Here is an 18,143-nt window from a genome sequence, read left to right as displayed (position 1 = left end):
TTTGGAAACGGTATAGGTGCAATTTACTCAGAACAAAAAGCTAAATTAATTGTGAACAATGTAGTGACGGAAGAATTTAAGATTGAGAAAGGAACACGACAAGGTTGCCCAATCTCTCCATTGCTTTTTATTTCGGTCCTGGAGGTTTTGCGAAGTATGATTAGAAGGGACCAATTGGTAAAAGGTATACAAGTGAGAGCCAAACAGTACAAATTGAAAGCATTTGCTGATGACTTGGTATTGACTTTACAGGAGCCAGAATCAAGCACTAAAAGAGTATTAGAATTGATTCAAGAATTTGGTCAAGTAGCAGGATTTAAGTTGAATAAGACGAAAACTAAAGTTCTAGAGAAAAATTTAACTGAGATTGAGAGAGATAAGTTTCAGAAGGAGACTGGATTGTCACTGGTTAAGAAAGTGAAATATTTAGGGGTTAACATGACTGCTAAGAATGTGAATTTATTTAAGGATAACTATGAAAAATGCTGGACTGAAGTGAAAAAGGATTTAGAAATATGGTCAAATTTGAAGCTATCGTTGTTAGGCCAAATTGCTGCGATAAAAATGAACGTATTGCCAAGAATGCTGTTTTTGTTTCAAACATTGCAAATTTTGGATAAAATGGACTGTTTCAAGAAGTGGCAGAGAGATATCTCTAGATTTGTCTGGCAGGGCAAGAAACCTCGAATAAAATTTAAGATACTAACAGATGCTAAAGAAAGGTGGATTTGCCCTGCCAGACCTTAAACTTTATTATGAATCAGCCGCATTTTGTTGGCTGAGAGAATGGATGCTTCTTGAAAACACGGATGTGTTGGATTTGGAAGGTTTCAACAACGTATTTGGTTGGCATGCATACATGTGGTATGATAAGGTTAAAGCACATAGAGCGTTTAAAAACCATATTGTTAGAAAAGCATTGTTTAATGTTTGGATAAGATATAAGGACTTGCTAGAAAACAAAACCCCAAGATGTTTGTCACCAATGGAAGCAAAGGCTCAGAAAAAACTTAATATGGAGGCCAAATGGCCGAAGTATTGGGAAATCTTGGAACAAGAGGGTGACAGATTAAAACTGCAGAGCTTTGAAAAATTAAAAAACAGAGTACGAGATTGGCTCCATTATTATCAAATAATGGAGGCATATAATTTGGACAAAAAATTAGGCTTCCATGTGGAAAAATCAAAATTGGAAACAGAATTGTTAGACCCTAAAGTCAAGAATTTGTCAAGAATGTATAACTTGCTGTTGAAATGGAATACTCAAGATGAAACGGTGAAATCTGCCATGATTAAATGGGCACAAGATGTTGGACATAATATTATGATGGCTGACTGGGAACAGCTATGGACCACTGGTATGAAGTTTACGGCATGTAATGCCTTAAAAGAGAATTTAATGAAAATGATTTACAGGTGGTACATAACACCAGTCAAGCTTGCAAAAATTTACCATTTGCCCGATAACAAATGTTGGAAATGTAATGAAACTGAAGGTACATTATTTCACCTTTGGTGGACATGCCCAAAGATTAAGGCATTCTGGGAGATGATCTATAATAAAATGAAAAAGGTATTTAAATATACCTTTCCGAAGAAACCAGAGGCCTTTCTCCTGGGCATGGTCGGCCAATTGGTGCCAAAGAAGGATAGAATTTTTTTCATGTATGCTACAACAGCAGCAAGAATACTTATCGCAAAGCACTGGAAGACACAAGATCTACCCACCAGGGAGGAATGGCAGATGAAGCTGATGGATTACATGGAATTGGCGGAAATGACTGGCAGAATCCGAGACCAGGGAGAAGAGTCGGTGGAAGAAGATTGGAAAAAATTTAAAGTATATTTACAAAAATATAGCAAAATTAATGAATGTTAGAAGGATGCTGGAATGAAGTTACATGGCTTTAGCAGAAATGTTATAAAGAATTAAGTAAAAATGGATTGTTAGTGGGCCAAAGTGTAAAATTTAAGGTCAGATTGGGTTAAGGTAAATTATAGAACAAAAATTGAGTAAGATGGAAAGGATTTGCTGAAATAGCTAAATTGAATTGGAATACAAAAAAGGGAGGCGTGAGGAGGTCGATGAAACAAGTTAATGAAAGGCAAAGATATGGAATATTGGATATGTGTTTTAGTGTTTTTGGTTTTTGTTGTTTTTTTGCTGTATTGTTTTTTTTATGTATTTTTTATGTATTGTAATGTATGTTCTGTTAATTTCCTTGTTGTTGTTCTTTTTTCTTTTTTCTGTAATCTTTAAACTTTTAATAAATATTATTATAAAAAAACAAAAAGGGAAGTTTGCAAAAGAGCTGTTTTATCACCATCCATGTAGTGTCAAAAATTTCCCCTGAACCTAGCTCTTAAAAAAAAAAAAGAGGGGTGGGGTGGGGGAAGAGATTCCTTTACCATGTTGAAGAAAGATCCAGACACGATTCACCAGATTTGAATCGCATAGAGGACAGATCTCTTACCTCTTCATAGAACTTCAGCTGAGGAACCCCTTCCTCCATGTTCATTTGGCATAACTCTTTGAAGAGCAGAAACCCTAGTAAAGACAGAAGCGTGTTGTCAATGTAATAGGAATGTAATGTAATAGGAAACGGAATCCCATATAAAGGAATCCCACATGCAAGTCCTTATCTACCTCAGTGCACTGGGATAAACTGAGGTCTGAACAGGAATTTGGAAATGCAGAAAGATATAGGTTTGCATGATATAACACTGTTTTCAGTGGGTGCTGAATGGCTAGAACCATTTTCCAAGGAACCTGCTGCTGAACTTTGACCAGACGATCTTTTAAAGGGTCCACACTTAACACCAGCAGAACAATACATTCTCTACCTTCGTAAACATTTTCCTTACCTGCAAAAGTGCATGATATACGGGCTGTCACACATGTCCATCATGCAGAATTTGACTTGATAAAAATAATTTCATGATCAATTAAAACTGGGAGCAAGTAGGAGAGAAGGAGCACTCAATATTAGCCTTGGGATCACTGGTGGAGGAAGAGGAGTGCGGGAGGAGTGCACCACCCCCAGCAGCATTATCCCGGTGGGGTGCCATCGTGGCTGCCCCCACCTGCTCTCCGCCCCCTGGTGCCGGAGCATGAAGTTCCGCCACTGCTTGGGGTGAGAAGCCCACTTTACTCAGGCACAATCAAGTTCCACTCAAACCACACACACTGACTTAGCCTTTTGCACAATTACACAAAATTGCTTTCCAAACATTTCTGCTGACTCAAGCAATGGTTTCAAACAAAGGAGCATTACAATCTAGTGACAGGAAACCTGCTTGGACTGGGGCACCTTGCCACAGCAGCTGATTCTCTCTCACCCCACAAGAAACAAGAGGCAAGCCAGGAGTCTCTAGGCCAGCAGGCCCTGCACAGCTGGAGGACTAGAGTCTGACTGCAACTCTCATCAGCCCCAGATAACGTTGTTGTTGTTGTTATATATTTAGTTGTGCCCACCTTTCTTCCTGACAGGAACTCAAGGTAGATTACAGACAGAATTAGAACGGCTAAAAACATGGGGAAAGAACAATCCTTAACAATTAGGCATTAATAGAATTAAAACACACACACTCTCCCAGATCTATTAAAAACATACAGACAATTACACCAAAACCAAAAACCAAAAACAGAATGGCACCAACCCTTTCCTTAAAAGCAGTCAATTCCCAAAACCCTGTTGGAACGCGAAGGTTTTCATTTGCCAGCAGGACAGCAAGGAAGGAGCCAGTCTAACTTCTCTAGGGAGGGAGTTCCAAAATTGTATGGGAGCAGCCACCACCAAGAAGGCCCTCTCCCAAAGATCTCAGAGCCCAGGCAGGTTCATACGGAGGAATATGGTATTTCAGATGGACTAGGCCTAGGCCATATAGGGATCTACAAGTCATAACCAGGACTTGGAACTGTGCCAGGAAACAGACCAGTAGCCAGTGGAGCTGTTCTAGCAAGGGAGTCGTCTGCTCCCTATAACCAGCCCCGTCCACAATCTGGCTGCAGGTCTTTGAACCAGCTGACGTTTCTGAGCACTTTCCAAAGGCAGCCCCACATGGATAGTACAGCCATATGATGCTGGAGCTGAAGGAAGAAATGCTACATTTTAGTCCAAAAGATATGGAGGGCACCGGGTTGGCAAAGACTGCTCTGTGCAATGCAAGGTAGAAAAATCTTATGTCTAACACAGAGGTGGGGAACAGCCAGCCCGCCAGCCCTATCAGGTCCTGATTTGAGCCACACCACCCACAGCTGCCCAACAGCTGGCCACAATACATGTCAACAGGTGTGAGGCAGTTAAGGGCACAGCTACTAAGGAACCATCAGGAGCTTAAAGGCCCCTCCCAGAGTTCCTCCCTGGGAATTCCCGGGTGCAGCCAGAGCACTGACCTGAGCACTTAAAGCAGGGGTCACCAACCTAAGGCCCGGGGGCCAGATGCAGCCCAATCGCCTTCTCAATCCAGCCCGTGGACGGTCTGGGAATCAGTGTGATTTTACATGAGTAGAATGTGTTCTTTTATTTAAAATGCATCTCTGGGTTATTTGTGGGGCATAGGAATTCATTCACCCCCCCCTCAAATATATAGTCCGGCCCACCACATGGTCTGAGGGACGGTGGATTGGCCCGCAGCTGAAAAAGGTTGCTGACCCTTGACTTAAAGTGTGTAAGAAGCCCTCCCCTCCTTGTAAGTGTAGGGGAGGGGAAGAAAAGCTTGTTCATTATAAGACACAGGAAAGAGGCCCTAATCCTATTTAACTAAGATGGACATGCAAAGGAGATATGCCTGCTATTTCAGTCTCTGCAGAAGAGGTAAGGAAGTTAGAAGAAAGTTGTTCTGCCTCATGATTAAACCAGCATAAGCTTGTAGAAGGAAGTATTGCCAACGATGGACATAACTGCCCCTTTGCTTGGAAGTGTATGGATGATGCACAGTTTTCATATTTGGTGCGCCACCCCAAACTCCTTGCTGGTTGAGGTGTTGCACCAGTCTTGCAATGCCTCAGTAAATGTCCTTGTCAGGATTTTATTGGCTGTCCAGACTAAACCCTCAGGGTATTGGATACAGAACCCTAATATTTTGCCCACCCTGCCATGGGGCAGGGGAGAACAGGAAGCTAGATAGGGGCCCTAAGAACAGCAGCCTAGCAATTCAGGAGAGATCAGCACAGGTTAGGTTAGAAAGACTGTCTAGGAAGTCTGGCAATTCCTCTACTTTATCCCCATGCAAACCTCCTCAGTATGCCAGTAACGCTCAGCTCTATTTCTCCATGACATCTGAATCGGGAGAGGCTGCAGTGCCCCTGGGCCACTGCTTGGATGCAGCGCTGAGAAGGATGAGCTTGGATCCTGAGGTTGGACTGAGCTTGGATCCTGGCAAGACAGAGGGACTGTGGGTCAGTAGCTCCCATGTCCAGGAAATTGGCCAGGTGCCTCCCTGGGATGGGGTTGCCCTTCCCTTGAAGAAGCAGGTTTGCAGCTTGGAGGTGCTCTGTCCCTGGAGGCTCATGCAGCCACAGTGACTCAAAGTGCCTTTGACCAACTGCAGCTGCTTTGGCAGCTATGGCCATTCCTGGAACAGGAAAGCCTTGTTGCAGTAGTTAATGTGTTGGTTACTTCAAGGCTGGATTACTGCAATGAGCTCTTGATCTAGAAGCTTGCACTTGATCCAGAACTGTACTCTTTTCAGCACCTGCTAAAAATATTTTTGTTTAAACAAGTCTACCCAGTTATGTGAAATGTAATGTGTGGTTTAATGTGTCTTTAGTATAAAGTAAAGGGACCCCTGACCATTAGGTCCAGTCATGACCGACTCTGGGGTTGCGGCACTCATCTCGCTTTATTGGCTGAGGGAGCCGGCATACAGCTTCCAGGTCATGTGGCCAGCATGACTAAGCTGCTTCTGGCGAACCAGAGCAGTGCACGGAAATGCCGTTTACCTTCCCGCTGGAAGGTAATTTATCTAATTGCACTATGACATGCTTCTGAACTGCTAGGTTGGCAGGAGCATGGAATGAACAATGGTAGCTCACCCCGTTGCGGGGATTCGAACCGCCGACCTTCAGATCAGCAAGTCCTAGGCTCTGTGGTTTAACCCACAGTGCCACCCGCATCCCTGTCTTTAGTATACTGCCAATTGAATAGTTTAAATAGTTGTTTTTACTAATACTTTTATTGATTTTCTTCATTTTGTGAAATGCTTTAAGGTTTTTTTTACAATCAAGCTGTGCATAAATTTAACAAAATAAATAAATAAAATTTCATCTGTGCTGTTTTCCCCCTGCAGATGCCAGTGCTGGCCCACCAATCATTGCTGGCCCGGTATTGGGCACAGAAAACTTATTTTGGGTGGATACGTACTTAGACAAGGAAGCTGCCAAACCTGAAGCACAAAACATTCCCACACAAGACCATGTGCACCAGGAAATTTTTGCATAGAGTGATGTTTGGATACTCTACAATAAAGGCAGCAATGCGGTAAATTTATTTCTACGGAAGAAAATTCCCAACAGGCCCAGATAAAGCCCAGTGGCAAGGAATGTAGATCTAAAGCAAACATATGTGCATCTGAGAGAATTAGAAAGCCACTGGCTTAATCCCCTTGGGAAACACTGCAAAAGGGTTTACCCAAGAACTTTTGCCTTCTGTCAAACTGTTTGGCTAACCAGTTACCCAAAAGCATACTGGTAGGACAGGTCTCCATCATATAGATGAAAAATAACACATACATTAAAATTAGCTTTTAAAATCAGTTCCACAACTATTTTAAACTCTCACACACAGGAGAGGAGGGACTTCTCAATATATTCTTTACCACCACATTTTTGTGAGGAAAGCCTCTGTGGCCAGACCCTGAGCCTGATGAGGCCTGTTCTAAGTGGAATTTCTACCACTGGGAAAATATATTTTACCAGTACTGTAAGCCCAGTGACAACACCTTGATGGAGATCCTGCTCATGGAAAGTCCCCAGTACTCTGCTTTTATGTAGCAGCAAAGAGACCCCACCTGCACACAAACACACCTTTGCTCCGCAGCCTGCCCAACTGCCTCAGGCTCACATCCCAGAGACCTAAGTATCCCACTTCTCTTCCTTCCCAAGGCCCAGCATCCTACTAAATGAATAAACTGGGTTATGCTAAATGTGGCAAGGTGGACTATGGGGTGTGCACCTGTGTCTTACTGTGAGTTACAAAACCCCTCACAAAACTCCAACAAGGAGCTGCACTCACTCCATTTATTGTAGGAATACATTTACTCCCCCTGCAACAATTGTTTCTGGAGGCAACCCTGTTTCAACTCCGGTCACATAATTTTTCCCAGAGTTCTTGTCTTTAGGAGACATTGAACAGCCTCAGAAAGAGTTCCTTTTCTAAGTCAGCAAATACTGTTAGCGTTCTCCAGCCGGCTGACTCACACATTCAATGGGTGGAGGTGGATCTCCCTTGCAAGTCACAAAAGCAGGACAACCTAATCCATAAGACACCATCAGTATGCAACCACTTTTTAAAAATAACCACAGCCTGAAAACACAAAGCACATACTATTAGTTTTGTGAAGTGTCAAAGAAGAAATAAGCCTGTAGGAATATTGTACATACTAGGAGAGGATTAATATTGATTAAATATTATCCTTCCTAACTCATGCTAGTGAGTCATACAGCAGAGTTCATTCCCCAATATATAGCAGGAAGCTAGGTGGTAGATTCGTTTGAATCTCTATATTTAAGCAATCCAATCTGGCTTTGTTCAGACTGGATTTTGTTCCTGGTAAGACCCCTTTTATCCCTTCTAAAAAGAATAAAGACACAAGAAGCTTCTTTTAAAAGTAACAAGAAGTTTACCCACAGTCAGTTCACAGTTGGATCCCTGAAGGCAGGCTTTACAGCATGGCTTACATCCTTGTAAGGATGGTCCCATGTGCCGCTGGCAGAGAGCCAGCAATGCAGTCCAAGAGAAGAAATGGCATCAGAAGAGAGTCAAAGAGAGAAAGATGACTGCATGACTGGACCTTTTGTAGGGTCTGCAAGGGTCACACCCACCTACCTGTTCACATGCAGGGGGAAGATGCTCCAGACCAGGTGGAACAGGAAGTTCAGCTGGCTGGATCAACACCCCCCTGTCTGTGTCCACTCTAGGCAAACAGGAAGTGGTGTACTTAACTGCTTATGTTACATCCCATAAAGCTGACACAACCTTAAAATATATTTGGCATTTGCTGATGGATTTATGGACAGACTTGGCTTTATTTGCTACGAAATACAAATATTTGTTGGGGGAATAGTGTGATTTCCCCCTCTGGGTCTTATCAAGATCAGTACATATAGTTTCCTAGGGCAGAATCATCAGGAGGTGTTGCTTGTGTTGACACAGTCACCATAAAACTCTGCTTTATCTTTCATTTACTGGGATCCTTTCTATACTGCAACCTACCCCAATTCAGTTCTTTCACATAACCACCTTTATGGGCTGAAACTTGGCCTACCATCCTGTAAAGCCAACCAGGATTTTGTCATCACTGCTCCTTGCAACTAGAGCTAATTTGGAAGGAGCAACTCAATTAACTGTCAACTATGACACTCTAAGCTTTCCTCCTCCTGGCTCTTCCCTTGAAGCCCCACAGAGAATTCCCACAGCACACGGCAACCTGTAAACCCCAAAGTCCTTAAGTGGCCTTGTCTGGACATAATGCTTTAAAAACCACTGTTTACCACCACTGGAATGAATCTGAGCAAGTCCCGCATCACAGTCCAGTGCAGCCAAAAAGAGAAGAGCAGAAAGATTCACTTCCTGTTTTAGAGTAACCATGGTTTGTCATTATGTCCAAGGCAGGATAAACTATGGTTTGTTCAAACAAGCCAGCTTCAAATTGTGAGTTACGATACACATGGCTTCAGTGGAGAGGGGAACACACAAGCCTGGGGCTTATTTCCTTAATGTTAAACCAGCATTCACCCACCTAGTGCCCTAATGGTAAAGGAACATTCACAAGTAGTGCTGGCTGGAGCTGTGGTCCAAAACATCTGGAAGGCAGCAGGTTGTTGAAGCCTGTGCTAACCACAGCATTGTCACCCAAATGAGGTCAGTGTGTGAGGAAGTAGGAAGAGGACAACTGCCTCCATGCATCTTGTTGGTGGCTGTAGGAAGCAGGATGCTGACCTAGAAAGTCCACCATGGTCTGCCCAGCGTGACTCTCTTGGTATATGTCTATTACCAGTGATAGGACCAGAACCTCCACATTAAATGTAAACTGCCTCCAAGTGCCTGGTGGGTTGTCCCTTCTAGGCTTCCTAAGGACATCTGGTTGGCCACTGTGGCAAGCAGGAGGCTGGACTACGTAGATCCACATTAGGGTACTCAAGCAGAGCTCTTAAGATGTTTTCAAGCTACAAAAGTCAATTGAAGTCTGTAGTATCCACTCCTCCAAGCTGTTAGCTGAAAACTTGGTTGACAAAGGCACGAGGCACTGTTCCTCCACAAATGGCCACGGTCAGCCAACCTCCAGGTGTCACTGGACTCCACCTCTCACCGTTGGGCTCATTTAATGCCTTTCACTGCAGTGCTGGCTGGGACTGTTGTCAGGGCACCATGTTAGCTGCCCTTGGCGCCTGACATGAACTGTGCCAGGTCCACAAAGCCTCTGTTTTCCCCCTTCATGTATCTGTTCCAAATAGCTTCCATATATTTCTCTGCTGCTCACAGGCACTTGCAGGACCCCAGATATTTTATTATTTCAACAATGGGTACTTCAAGACTGGATTACAGTGGTACCTCGGGTTACAGACGCTTCAGGTTACAGACTCCACTAATCCAGAAATAGTACCTCGGGTTAAGAATTTTGCTTCAGGATGAGAACAGAAATCACGCACCAGCAGCACGGCAGCACTGGTAGGCCCCATTAGCTAAAGTGGTACCTCAGGTTAAGAACAGTTTCAGGTTAAGAACGGACCTCCAGAGCGAATTAAATTCTTAACCCGAGGTACCACTGTACAGATAAATTATCTGTCCTCACTTCAGATTTAGAAGAAAATCTCTGGTGTTCTTAAGTTCTTAACCTGAGGTACCACTGTACTGCAATGCAACAAAATGTGGGACTTTACAGATGCTGGATCCAGAAGCTGCCATTAGTGCAGAATGTTGCAGCACAGTTGCTGACAGGCGTAAGCCCCTCAGACCCTCTGATCAGAGATTTCCACTGGTTACCAATTTGCCATCAGGCCATGTTCAAGGTGTTACTATTAGTATATAAAGCCCTTAACAGGTGCAACTGGACTTCTCCACGACCCTTCCCCTCTGAGGGAGGTGGGATCAATTTGGATAATCCGCCCCCACCACTTGGACCATTGGATCCAAATGGTTTCCAGAGAGTGGTAGGGGATGTTTTATCCCAAGTTGATGGCCTTTCAGCAGATTCCCTGGTGGCCCACTGGAATGCGGAGTTAACCAGGGCTATCAACTGTCTGGCTCCGAAGCACCTTCTCCAGTTGCATAGAGCCCAGCCAGTCCCATAGTTTTCCCCAAAGCTGAGACCGATGAAAAAATCACTGAGACGGCTAGAGCGCCGGTGGAGGAAAACTCATTCTGAATCAGACCGGACATGGGTTAGAGCTCAATGTTGAGCCTACCAAGTGGTGACAGTGATGGCGAAGAGGACTTTCTTCACTGCCCCTACTGCATTTGCAGAAAACAGCAGCAGAAGACTCTTTCAGGTGGTTCACAATGTAATGGAATCTCCTTTGCCATCAGGGCCTGGAAAGGACCCCAAAATCTCCTGCAATGATTTTGCAAAGTTTTGCAAACTTGCTCAGATTCGGAAAGAGGTAGACTTTACCATGGGAACAGGGCTGGGGCAGGAGAGTGCTAGAGTCCTGTGTAGTCAAGTTGCATGGGATCAATTCCGAGCACAATTCAAAGTGCTGGTGCGGACCTTTAAAGCCTTAAATGGCCTTGACCCAGTATACATGAAGGAACGTCTCCACCCCCATCGTTCTGCCTGGACATTGAAGTCCAGCTCCGAGGCTCTTCTGGTGGTTCCTTCACTGCGAGAAGTGAGGCTACAGGGAACCAGGCAAAGGGCTTTTTCGGTAGTGGCACCTGCCCTGTGGAACATCCTCCCATCAGATGTCAAGGAAATAAACAACTATCTGACTTTTAGAAGATATTCGAAGGCAGACCTGTTTTGAGAAGTTTTTAATGTTTGATGTTTCATCATATTTTTAACATTCTATTGTAAGCTGCCCAGAGTGGCTGGGGAAACCCAGCCATTTTACTATTAAACACGGTTTTATTTTCACATATGCTTCCTTTATTTAACAGCAGAGTTTCATCTGTAATTCTTGCGAACTTGCACATTGTCTTGGGCCCATTTGCTTTAATGATAAAAAAATCCTGCTGGAAGATCAGGCAGGGAAGGAAGAGAGAAAAGTAAAGCAGGCTCTACTTGGGGATGCAGAAGATCCTGCTGGAGCAGCATGCAGCAGCTCGAGGCAAACAATGCTGAACTAATTGGGTATTTATTTGGCCAGTGAACTGGGGCAGCCCCTGATTACCACAATTACTGACCTACTGCAAGAGGGGCTGAAGCTGTGGTGAATGGGGCCCCTCTGAAACACACACACACCCTCTAACTGATCTCCAGAAACTGGAGGAGAGGGAGAAATGGCAACACATCGCAAAGGGAGAAAATTATTCTGTGTCAAGCCATTTGCTCTGGGCCATCCTTTCCAAAGCTTTGAGACCACAGATAAGCAAACCAGCTAACAAGAAACAGAGACTAACCCAGGGGTCGGCAACCAAAGACCCATGGGCCACAAGCAGCCCACAGGGGTTGTTTTACCAGCCTATGAGCCGTCCCTGAACTGAGCCGCCTGCTCGGCGAGCCCCCATGTGCTGAGCTAAACTGGTGCAGCATGGCGCAGGGGCTCGCTTCCACAGTGCCGGAAATCACGTCTGCGCAGACGCCGGTAATAGCAGGCGTGCGCACTCATGCGTGCCCGCGGTCCAGCCCACAGAGAGGGCTCCACGGCAGTGAACCAGCTCAGGCAAGGTAAGCCTTGCTGACCCCTGGACTAACCCATCTCACTGGCTTATCAGCATCCCCCTCTTAGGAGCCCTTGATCAAGTAATAACCATTTGTATCGCTTGATGTTTTCAACATGGCAAATATCATTCCTGCTGCCTAATTTTAAACTGCTTAGAAACCCAATATGGGTCAAGGAGTTCAAATAAGACTTTTTTTAAACGAGGACAGGCAAAAGAAAACAATGCTTTGAAACCAGAAGCCCCGTGCCATGCGGCTCATCCTGTAGCAAACAGGAAATGGAGAAGAGCAACAAGTTAAAGGTGGTTCATTGACTCAAGATAGAACTGCACTCTCATCCCAGAGCTGGGGGCCTCAGAGGAAGCAGAATGCACTGGGACATAATAAACAGAAGCTTAATTGCAGATAAAAATAGGGTTTTAGATAAATGCACTGCCTTAAAATTTTCCCACTTCCTATTTTATTTAATAAGGGACTCCTCCCACCTCCAAGGAGGCAAGGAGAGAAGGCTGATTTTGGCTGGCATCAAAATACAACAGAGAGGGGTGAAGAATGATTCAGCGATCTGACCCAATGGGTGCACAATAATCCCCCAGGACGTTCTGCTGCATAGTCACCGCTGAAATCAACCTATGCAAGAGCCCGCCTGTTCATTTTCAGTTGTGCAGAAGAGCATCAGGGGCAACTGGAGCTTGTTTTAAAAAGATATCAACTAGACCTCAGGAAGCACCAGTCTGAGGCATTGATAACTGTCTCCTCCTCATTTAGGCAGCAGATTTTCTTTTTATGTTGGTCCTTAACAGTGGTAACTGGCACCCATTAGGATTGGCAGAGTAGGGTGGGGCTTCTGGGGAGTGTCATGGTGTTGGGATTTCAGTTCCCACAAACTGCGGAGAAGCAGCTACATTGTTTACATCATGTGATGTTACTCAGCGTGAGAAAGGAAGTCTGAGCCAGTTCTCAGACAGTCCTGAGTGTAACCGGGGTGGAGTTTCAGTGAGTCCTTCCGCTTCTGGATTGAAGCAGTGTTGAGTCGCAGACTCTGATGCTGGACTGCTCAGGGAGAGCAGACATGTGTGTTTGTGTGTACAGTCGAATTAAGTAGCTGGAGACTACAGACTGCAATGACATCACCTTGCCGACAAAGGTCTGTATAGTTAAAGCTATTGTTTTCCCAGTAGTGATGTATGGAAGTGAGAGCTGGACCATAAAGAAGGCTAATTGTCAAAGAATTGATGCTTTTGAATTATGGTGCTGGAGGAGACTCTTGAGAAGATCAAACCTATCCATTCAGGAAATCAGCCCTGAGTGCTCACTGGAAGGACAGATCCTGAAGCTGAGGCTCCAATATTTTGGTCACCTCGTGAGAAGAGAAGACTCCCTGGAAAAGACCCTGATGTTGGGAAAGATGGAGGGCACAAGGAGAAGGGGACGACAGAGGACGAGATGGTTGGACAGTGTTCTTGAAGCTACTAACATGAGTTTGACCAAACTGCAGGAGGCAGTGGAAGACAGGAGTGCCTGGCGTGCTTCGGTCCATGGGGTCATGAAGAGTCGGACACGACTAAACAACTAAACAACAACAACAGACATTCTTCTAGAAAGGTCTACCTGAACAAGAACATCAAATACATGGGGTAGGCTTTGCTATTAAAAACCATCTTGTGAAGCTCTTGTCAGAAATCTCTACCGACATTAATGAACGACTTACGCACCAACACTGGATGCTGATGAAGACATTAAAGATTTTTTTTTACTCTTGGCTGGATATCATCCTATCAGAGACACCTAAGGAGGAATCTTGGGTGAATTTAATGCAGGAGTTGGGCAAGATTTCTATCTGTGGCCTGGGACTATTAGGAAAGAAGGAATTGGCAACAGCAACCAGAATGGAATCTTACTTTTGACGATATGTGCAGTGCACAACTTTGTAATTACCAACACACTCTTTTGACAAAGAAATAAATTAAAAACATCTTAGAGGCACCCTTGGTCAAACCACTGGCGCCTCTTAGATTATGTAATCATCCTAGCTGAAGATGGCCGTGATGTGCTCCTTACCAGAACTATGACGAGTGCCAACAACTGCTGGACAGATCACTGATTAATACGTTCCATGTTGGCCATCAAGATTTTACCTCAATGCAGGCTTCAAGGAAGGAAACCAGGGTGCAAAATGAACACTCAAGCCCTTCAAAATCCTATTAAGCAGGATTGCTTCCAAACGACTCTTAAGGACCATCTGCTTTCGGAGTTCCCTGACAACATCGAGGAACACTGGACCAAGTTAAAAACATCCATTACTGCAGCCTGTGAACAAACTATTCGATACCAAACCAAGAAATACCAGGACCAGTTTGATGAGAATGACAGTGAGATTGAACTCATTACAGTGGTACCTCAGGTTACATACGCTTCAGGTTACAGACTCCACTAACCCAGAAATATTACCTCAGGTTAAGAACTCTGCTTCAGGATGAGAACAGAAAACGTGCTCTGGCAGTGCGGCAGCAGCAAGAGGCCCCATTAGCTAAAGTGGTGCTTCAGGTTGAGAACAGTTTCAGGTTAAGTACGGACCTCTGGAACGAATTAAGTACTTAACCTGAGGTACCACTGTATTGACAAGAAAAGGAAGGCCTTTCAGGTCTGGCAAAGAGATAGAAACTGTGCCCCTAAGAAAAAAACCTATGCCAACGCTAAGGCTGAGGTTCAAAGAAGAACAAGAGAACTAAAGAACACCTGGGTTTTTTTTATTAAAAGGTCAAGAGATCCAGCACTTATTCGACACTCATGATGCACAGAGTTTCTTTGTGGCTACAAAGACCATCTACGGGCCAATAAATCATGGCATATGCCCCCTACAATCAACAGATGGTACCACACTTCTAAAAGATAAAGAATCTATCGCACTGCTCTGGAAAGAACATTACCAGCAACTCCTTAACCGCAACTCCCCTGTAGCTGTTGATGTCCTCTCACAAATCCCACAAAAACAAATTAGAGATGAGCTTGCAGTATCTCCAAATCTGGGTGAGTTGTGAACAGCTGTTAACCAAATGAAAAACACTAAAGCCAGCAGACCTGACGGGATACCTGCCAAAGTCTTCAAGGTGGGAGGAATAGAACTTGCACAACAACTTCACAAGCTCATCAAAAAAATCTGGGAGAGAGAGGAGATCCCAGCAACTTTAGGGATGCCAAAATTATCAATCTCTTTTAAAAAGGTGACAGAATGGATTGCGGAAACTATTGAGGCATCTCTTTATTAGCTGCGGCTGGCAAATTTCTTGCAAGCATCTTAGCAAACCATCTCTTAACAATATCCAGTGCAATCCTCCCTGAATCCCCAAATGGTTTTAGACCTTCTAGGAGGACAGTGGACATGATTTTCACTGCTCAACAGCTTCAAGAAAAGTGCAGAGAGCAAAACCAACCCCTGTATATGGCATTTATTTACCTACCTAAGGCCTTCGACACTGTAAATCATAATGCCCTGTGGACTGTCCTTCTGAAAATTGGCTGCCCAGATAAATTTGAGAACATCATTTGGTTCCTCCATGATAATATGATGGCAACAATCACAGATAACAATGGCTCTCAAAGTGAACCATTTGTAGTGGGATCAGGTGTTAAACAGGGTTGTGTTATTGCCCCAACTCTATTCATTATACATTGCTACGATCCTACACTTTGTTGAAGGGAAACTCCGCTCCTGTGTAGAAATCATATATTGAACAGATGGAAAGCTCTTTAATCGAGCAGGCTGAAAGCAAAGAGTTAGGTTACTGTAACTTTAGTCCTAGAGCTTCAGTATGCTGATGACAATGTAGTGTATGCACACTCAGAGGAAGACCTCCAAACCATCCTAAATATCTTTGCAGAAGCTTATGAAAAGCTTGGCCTATTGCTCAATATCCAAAAAACCAAAGTGCTGCACCAACAAGCACAAAACAATCCCTCTGCAGCACCACAAATCCAACTCAATGGTGCAATGCTGGAAAATGTCAATCACTTCTACCTGGGCAGTTATCCTTCCACAAGGGCCCACATTGATGCCGAAATCCAGCATCGCCTGAGCTCTGCGAGTGCAGCTTTCACCCAATTGAAGTGCAGAGTGTTTGAGCACTGGGACATTCACAGGGAAACCAAACTGCTTGTTTACAAAGCTGTTGTACTACCAACCTTACTGTACACTTGTGAAACATGGACCATTTATAAACGCCATCTCCAACTCCTCAAAAGATTCCATCAACGGTGTCTCCGAAAAATTTTACACAGCACTTGGGAAGACAGGTGAACTAAAGCCAGTGTACCGGAAGAAGCAAAGATCACCAGGGTCGAAACGTTGATTTTTCAACATCAACTTCATTATATTGGTCATGTTGTTCAGATGCCTGATTATTGTCTTCCAAAGCAACTACTCTATTCAGAACTTAAAAATGGAAAGTGTAATGCTGGTGATCAACAAAAGAAGTTTAAAGGCTCTCTCAAGGCAAATCTTAAAAAAAAAAAAGTAGTATAAATACTGACAACTCGGAAACACTGGCCTGCAAGTGCTCCAACTGGAGAACAGCTTTTACCAAAGGTGTCATGGGCTTTGAAGACGCTCGAACTCAGGATGAAAGGGAGAAGTGTGCTAAGAGGAAGGCATGCTTGGTAAACTCTCACCATGATCAAGTCCCACCCGGAAATCAATGTCCCCACTGTGGAAGGACGTGTGGATCCAGAATTGGCCTCCACAGTCACTTACGAACCCACTGTTAAAACTGTGTTTATGGAAAACAATCTTACTCGGCTATGAGTGATTGCAAAAAAAGAAGACAGGGAACCAGGCAGAGGGCCTTCTCGGTAGTGGCGCCTGCCCTGTGGAATACCCTCCCATCAGATGTCAAGGAAATAAACAGCTATCTGACTTTTAGAAGATATTTGAAGGCAACCCTGTATCAGGAAATTTTTATTGTTTGATTCTATTTTTAATATTCTGTTGGCAGCTGCCCAGAGTGGCTGGGGAAACCCAGCCAGGTGGGAGGGGTCTAAATAATAAATTGTAATTGTAATCATAATTATTTTATGTCTAATGTTTTACAATTTTTTTTGTGCTGTAAGCTGCCCAGAGTGGCTGGGGAAACCCACTTAGGTGGGTGGGGTATAAATAATAAATTATTATTAAACACAACTGTCAGAGCTGCTCCCAGATCCTAGTTCACAGAGGATCACGCTAGCCAGCGTTCACTTTATAAAAGTCTCTATTGAGTTACAGTTTCCATTTCCAAGCTGCTGCGTGCAGCTCTACGTCTTATAAGCTAGACTGGCGAAGCTCCGTCTGAGTCTCCGCCCCTTGTACACCAACTTAATACCCTAGCCTTACTCCACCTTTTCCGCCTGACCGTTCTCCTCTGGGTCCCTCTGCCCCCCGTGGTCTCTTCCTTCCTGGACTCTTCTGACGCTGACCCCCCGGACCCTCCTGTCTCCTTGCGCCGGGCTTTAGGACCTGGCTCCCTCTCCGGGCTGCTCACTGCGCCGCTTTCCGGTGCATTTGAACTTGGCGCGCGCGCCCAACCTTCCACTTTCTGCTTGACCGTTTCTGCGCTCTCCGATGGAGGTGTGGCCACTCCTGGCTCATGCCCTCCCCCCTGCTGCGAGCTGCCAGAGCTCGATACCTGGCGCCTTTCCTCCCCACTGCGCTCTGTTGGTGACGCTGGCCCCGATTTCCAACTGCTGCCCTCTGAACCCTCTCTGGACCCTTCTTCCTGGGGTGTCCCCCTAAGCTCCCCCCTTGCTCTGGCCACTGGCGCTCCTTTCTGTGAATCTTCTGATTCACTGGACAGGCTCGGAGATCTCGGGTCGTCGTCGTCACTCATCTTTTCTTCGGACTCCTCCCCCTCGCTCTCTGTTTCCTCCCTTGCCCTCGCCTCTGTTCCTGAACCCCTGACAACAATGAAGAAACTTTTGAGTGAATAAGGAACACGGACTGAATGTTTCTTAACATTGGAGATAAAGTTGTGATGGAACACTATGGTTGATGTTTATCTATAACAATTACCGGAGGGCTTTTTGTTCTGAAAGAAAAATGAATGAACTTGAAATGCCCGAACTGAAGA

General features: G+C 44.6%; 1 protein-coding gene across 5 annotated transcripts in view; it reads right to left on the bottom strand.

Annotated features, from left to right (window-relative positions):
* Window positions 1-18,143, bottom strand: part of GRK3 (G protein-coupled receptor kinase 3) — a 151,049-nt gene that overhangs the window by 81,871 nt on the left and 51,035 nt on the right. For 4 of the 5 annotated variants that reach the window (XM_083470938.1, XM_083470940.1, XM_083470939.1 and 1 more), the window contains exon 3: window positions 2,475-2,548. In XM_083470938.1, the coding sequence (XP_083327064.1) occupies window positions 2,475-2,548 (74 nt within the window). Of the gene's footprint in view, window positions 1-2,474; window positions 2,549-16,224; window positions 16,243-18,143 lie in introns of those variants that run through there. The other variant, XM_083470942.1, reaches the window with a different exon arrangement.

The sequence above is a fragment of the Podarcis liolepis genome, assembly GCF_965112155.1.
Source record: "Podarcis liolepis genome assembly, chromosome: 13".
Classification (NCBI taxonomy): Eukaryota; Metazoa; Chordata; class Lepidosauria; order Squamata; family Lacertidae; genus Podarcis; species Podarcis liolepis.
The sequence above is the reverse complement of the archived record's forward strand: the minus strand, read 5'-3'. Positions and strand labels throughout refer to the sequence as shown.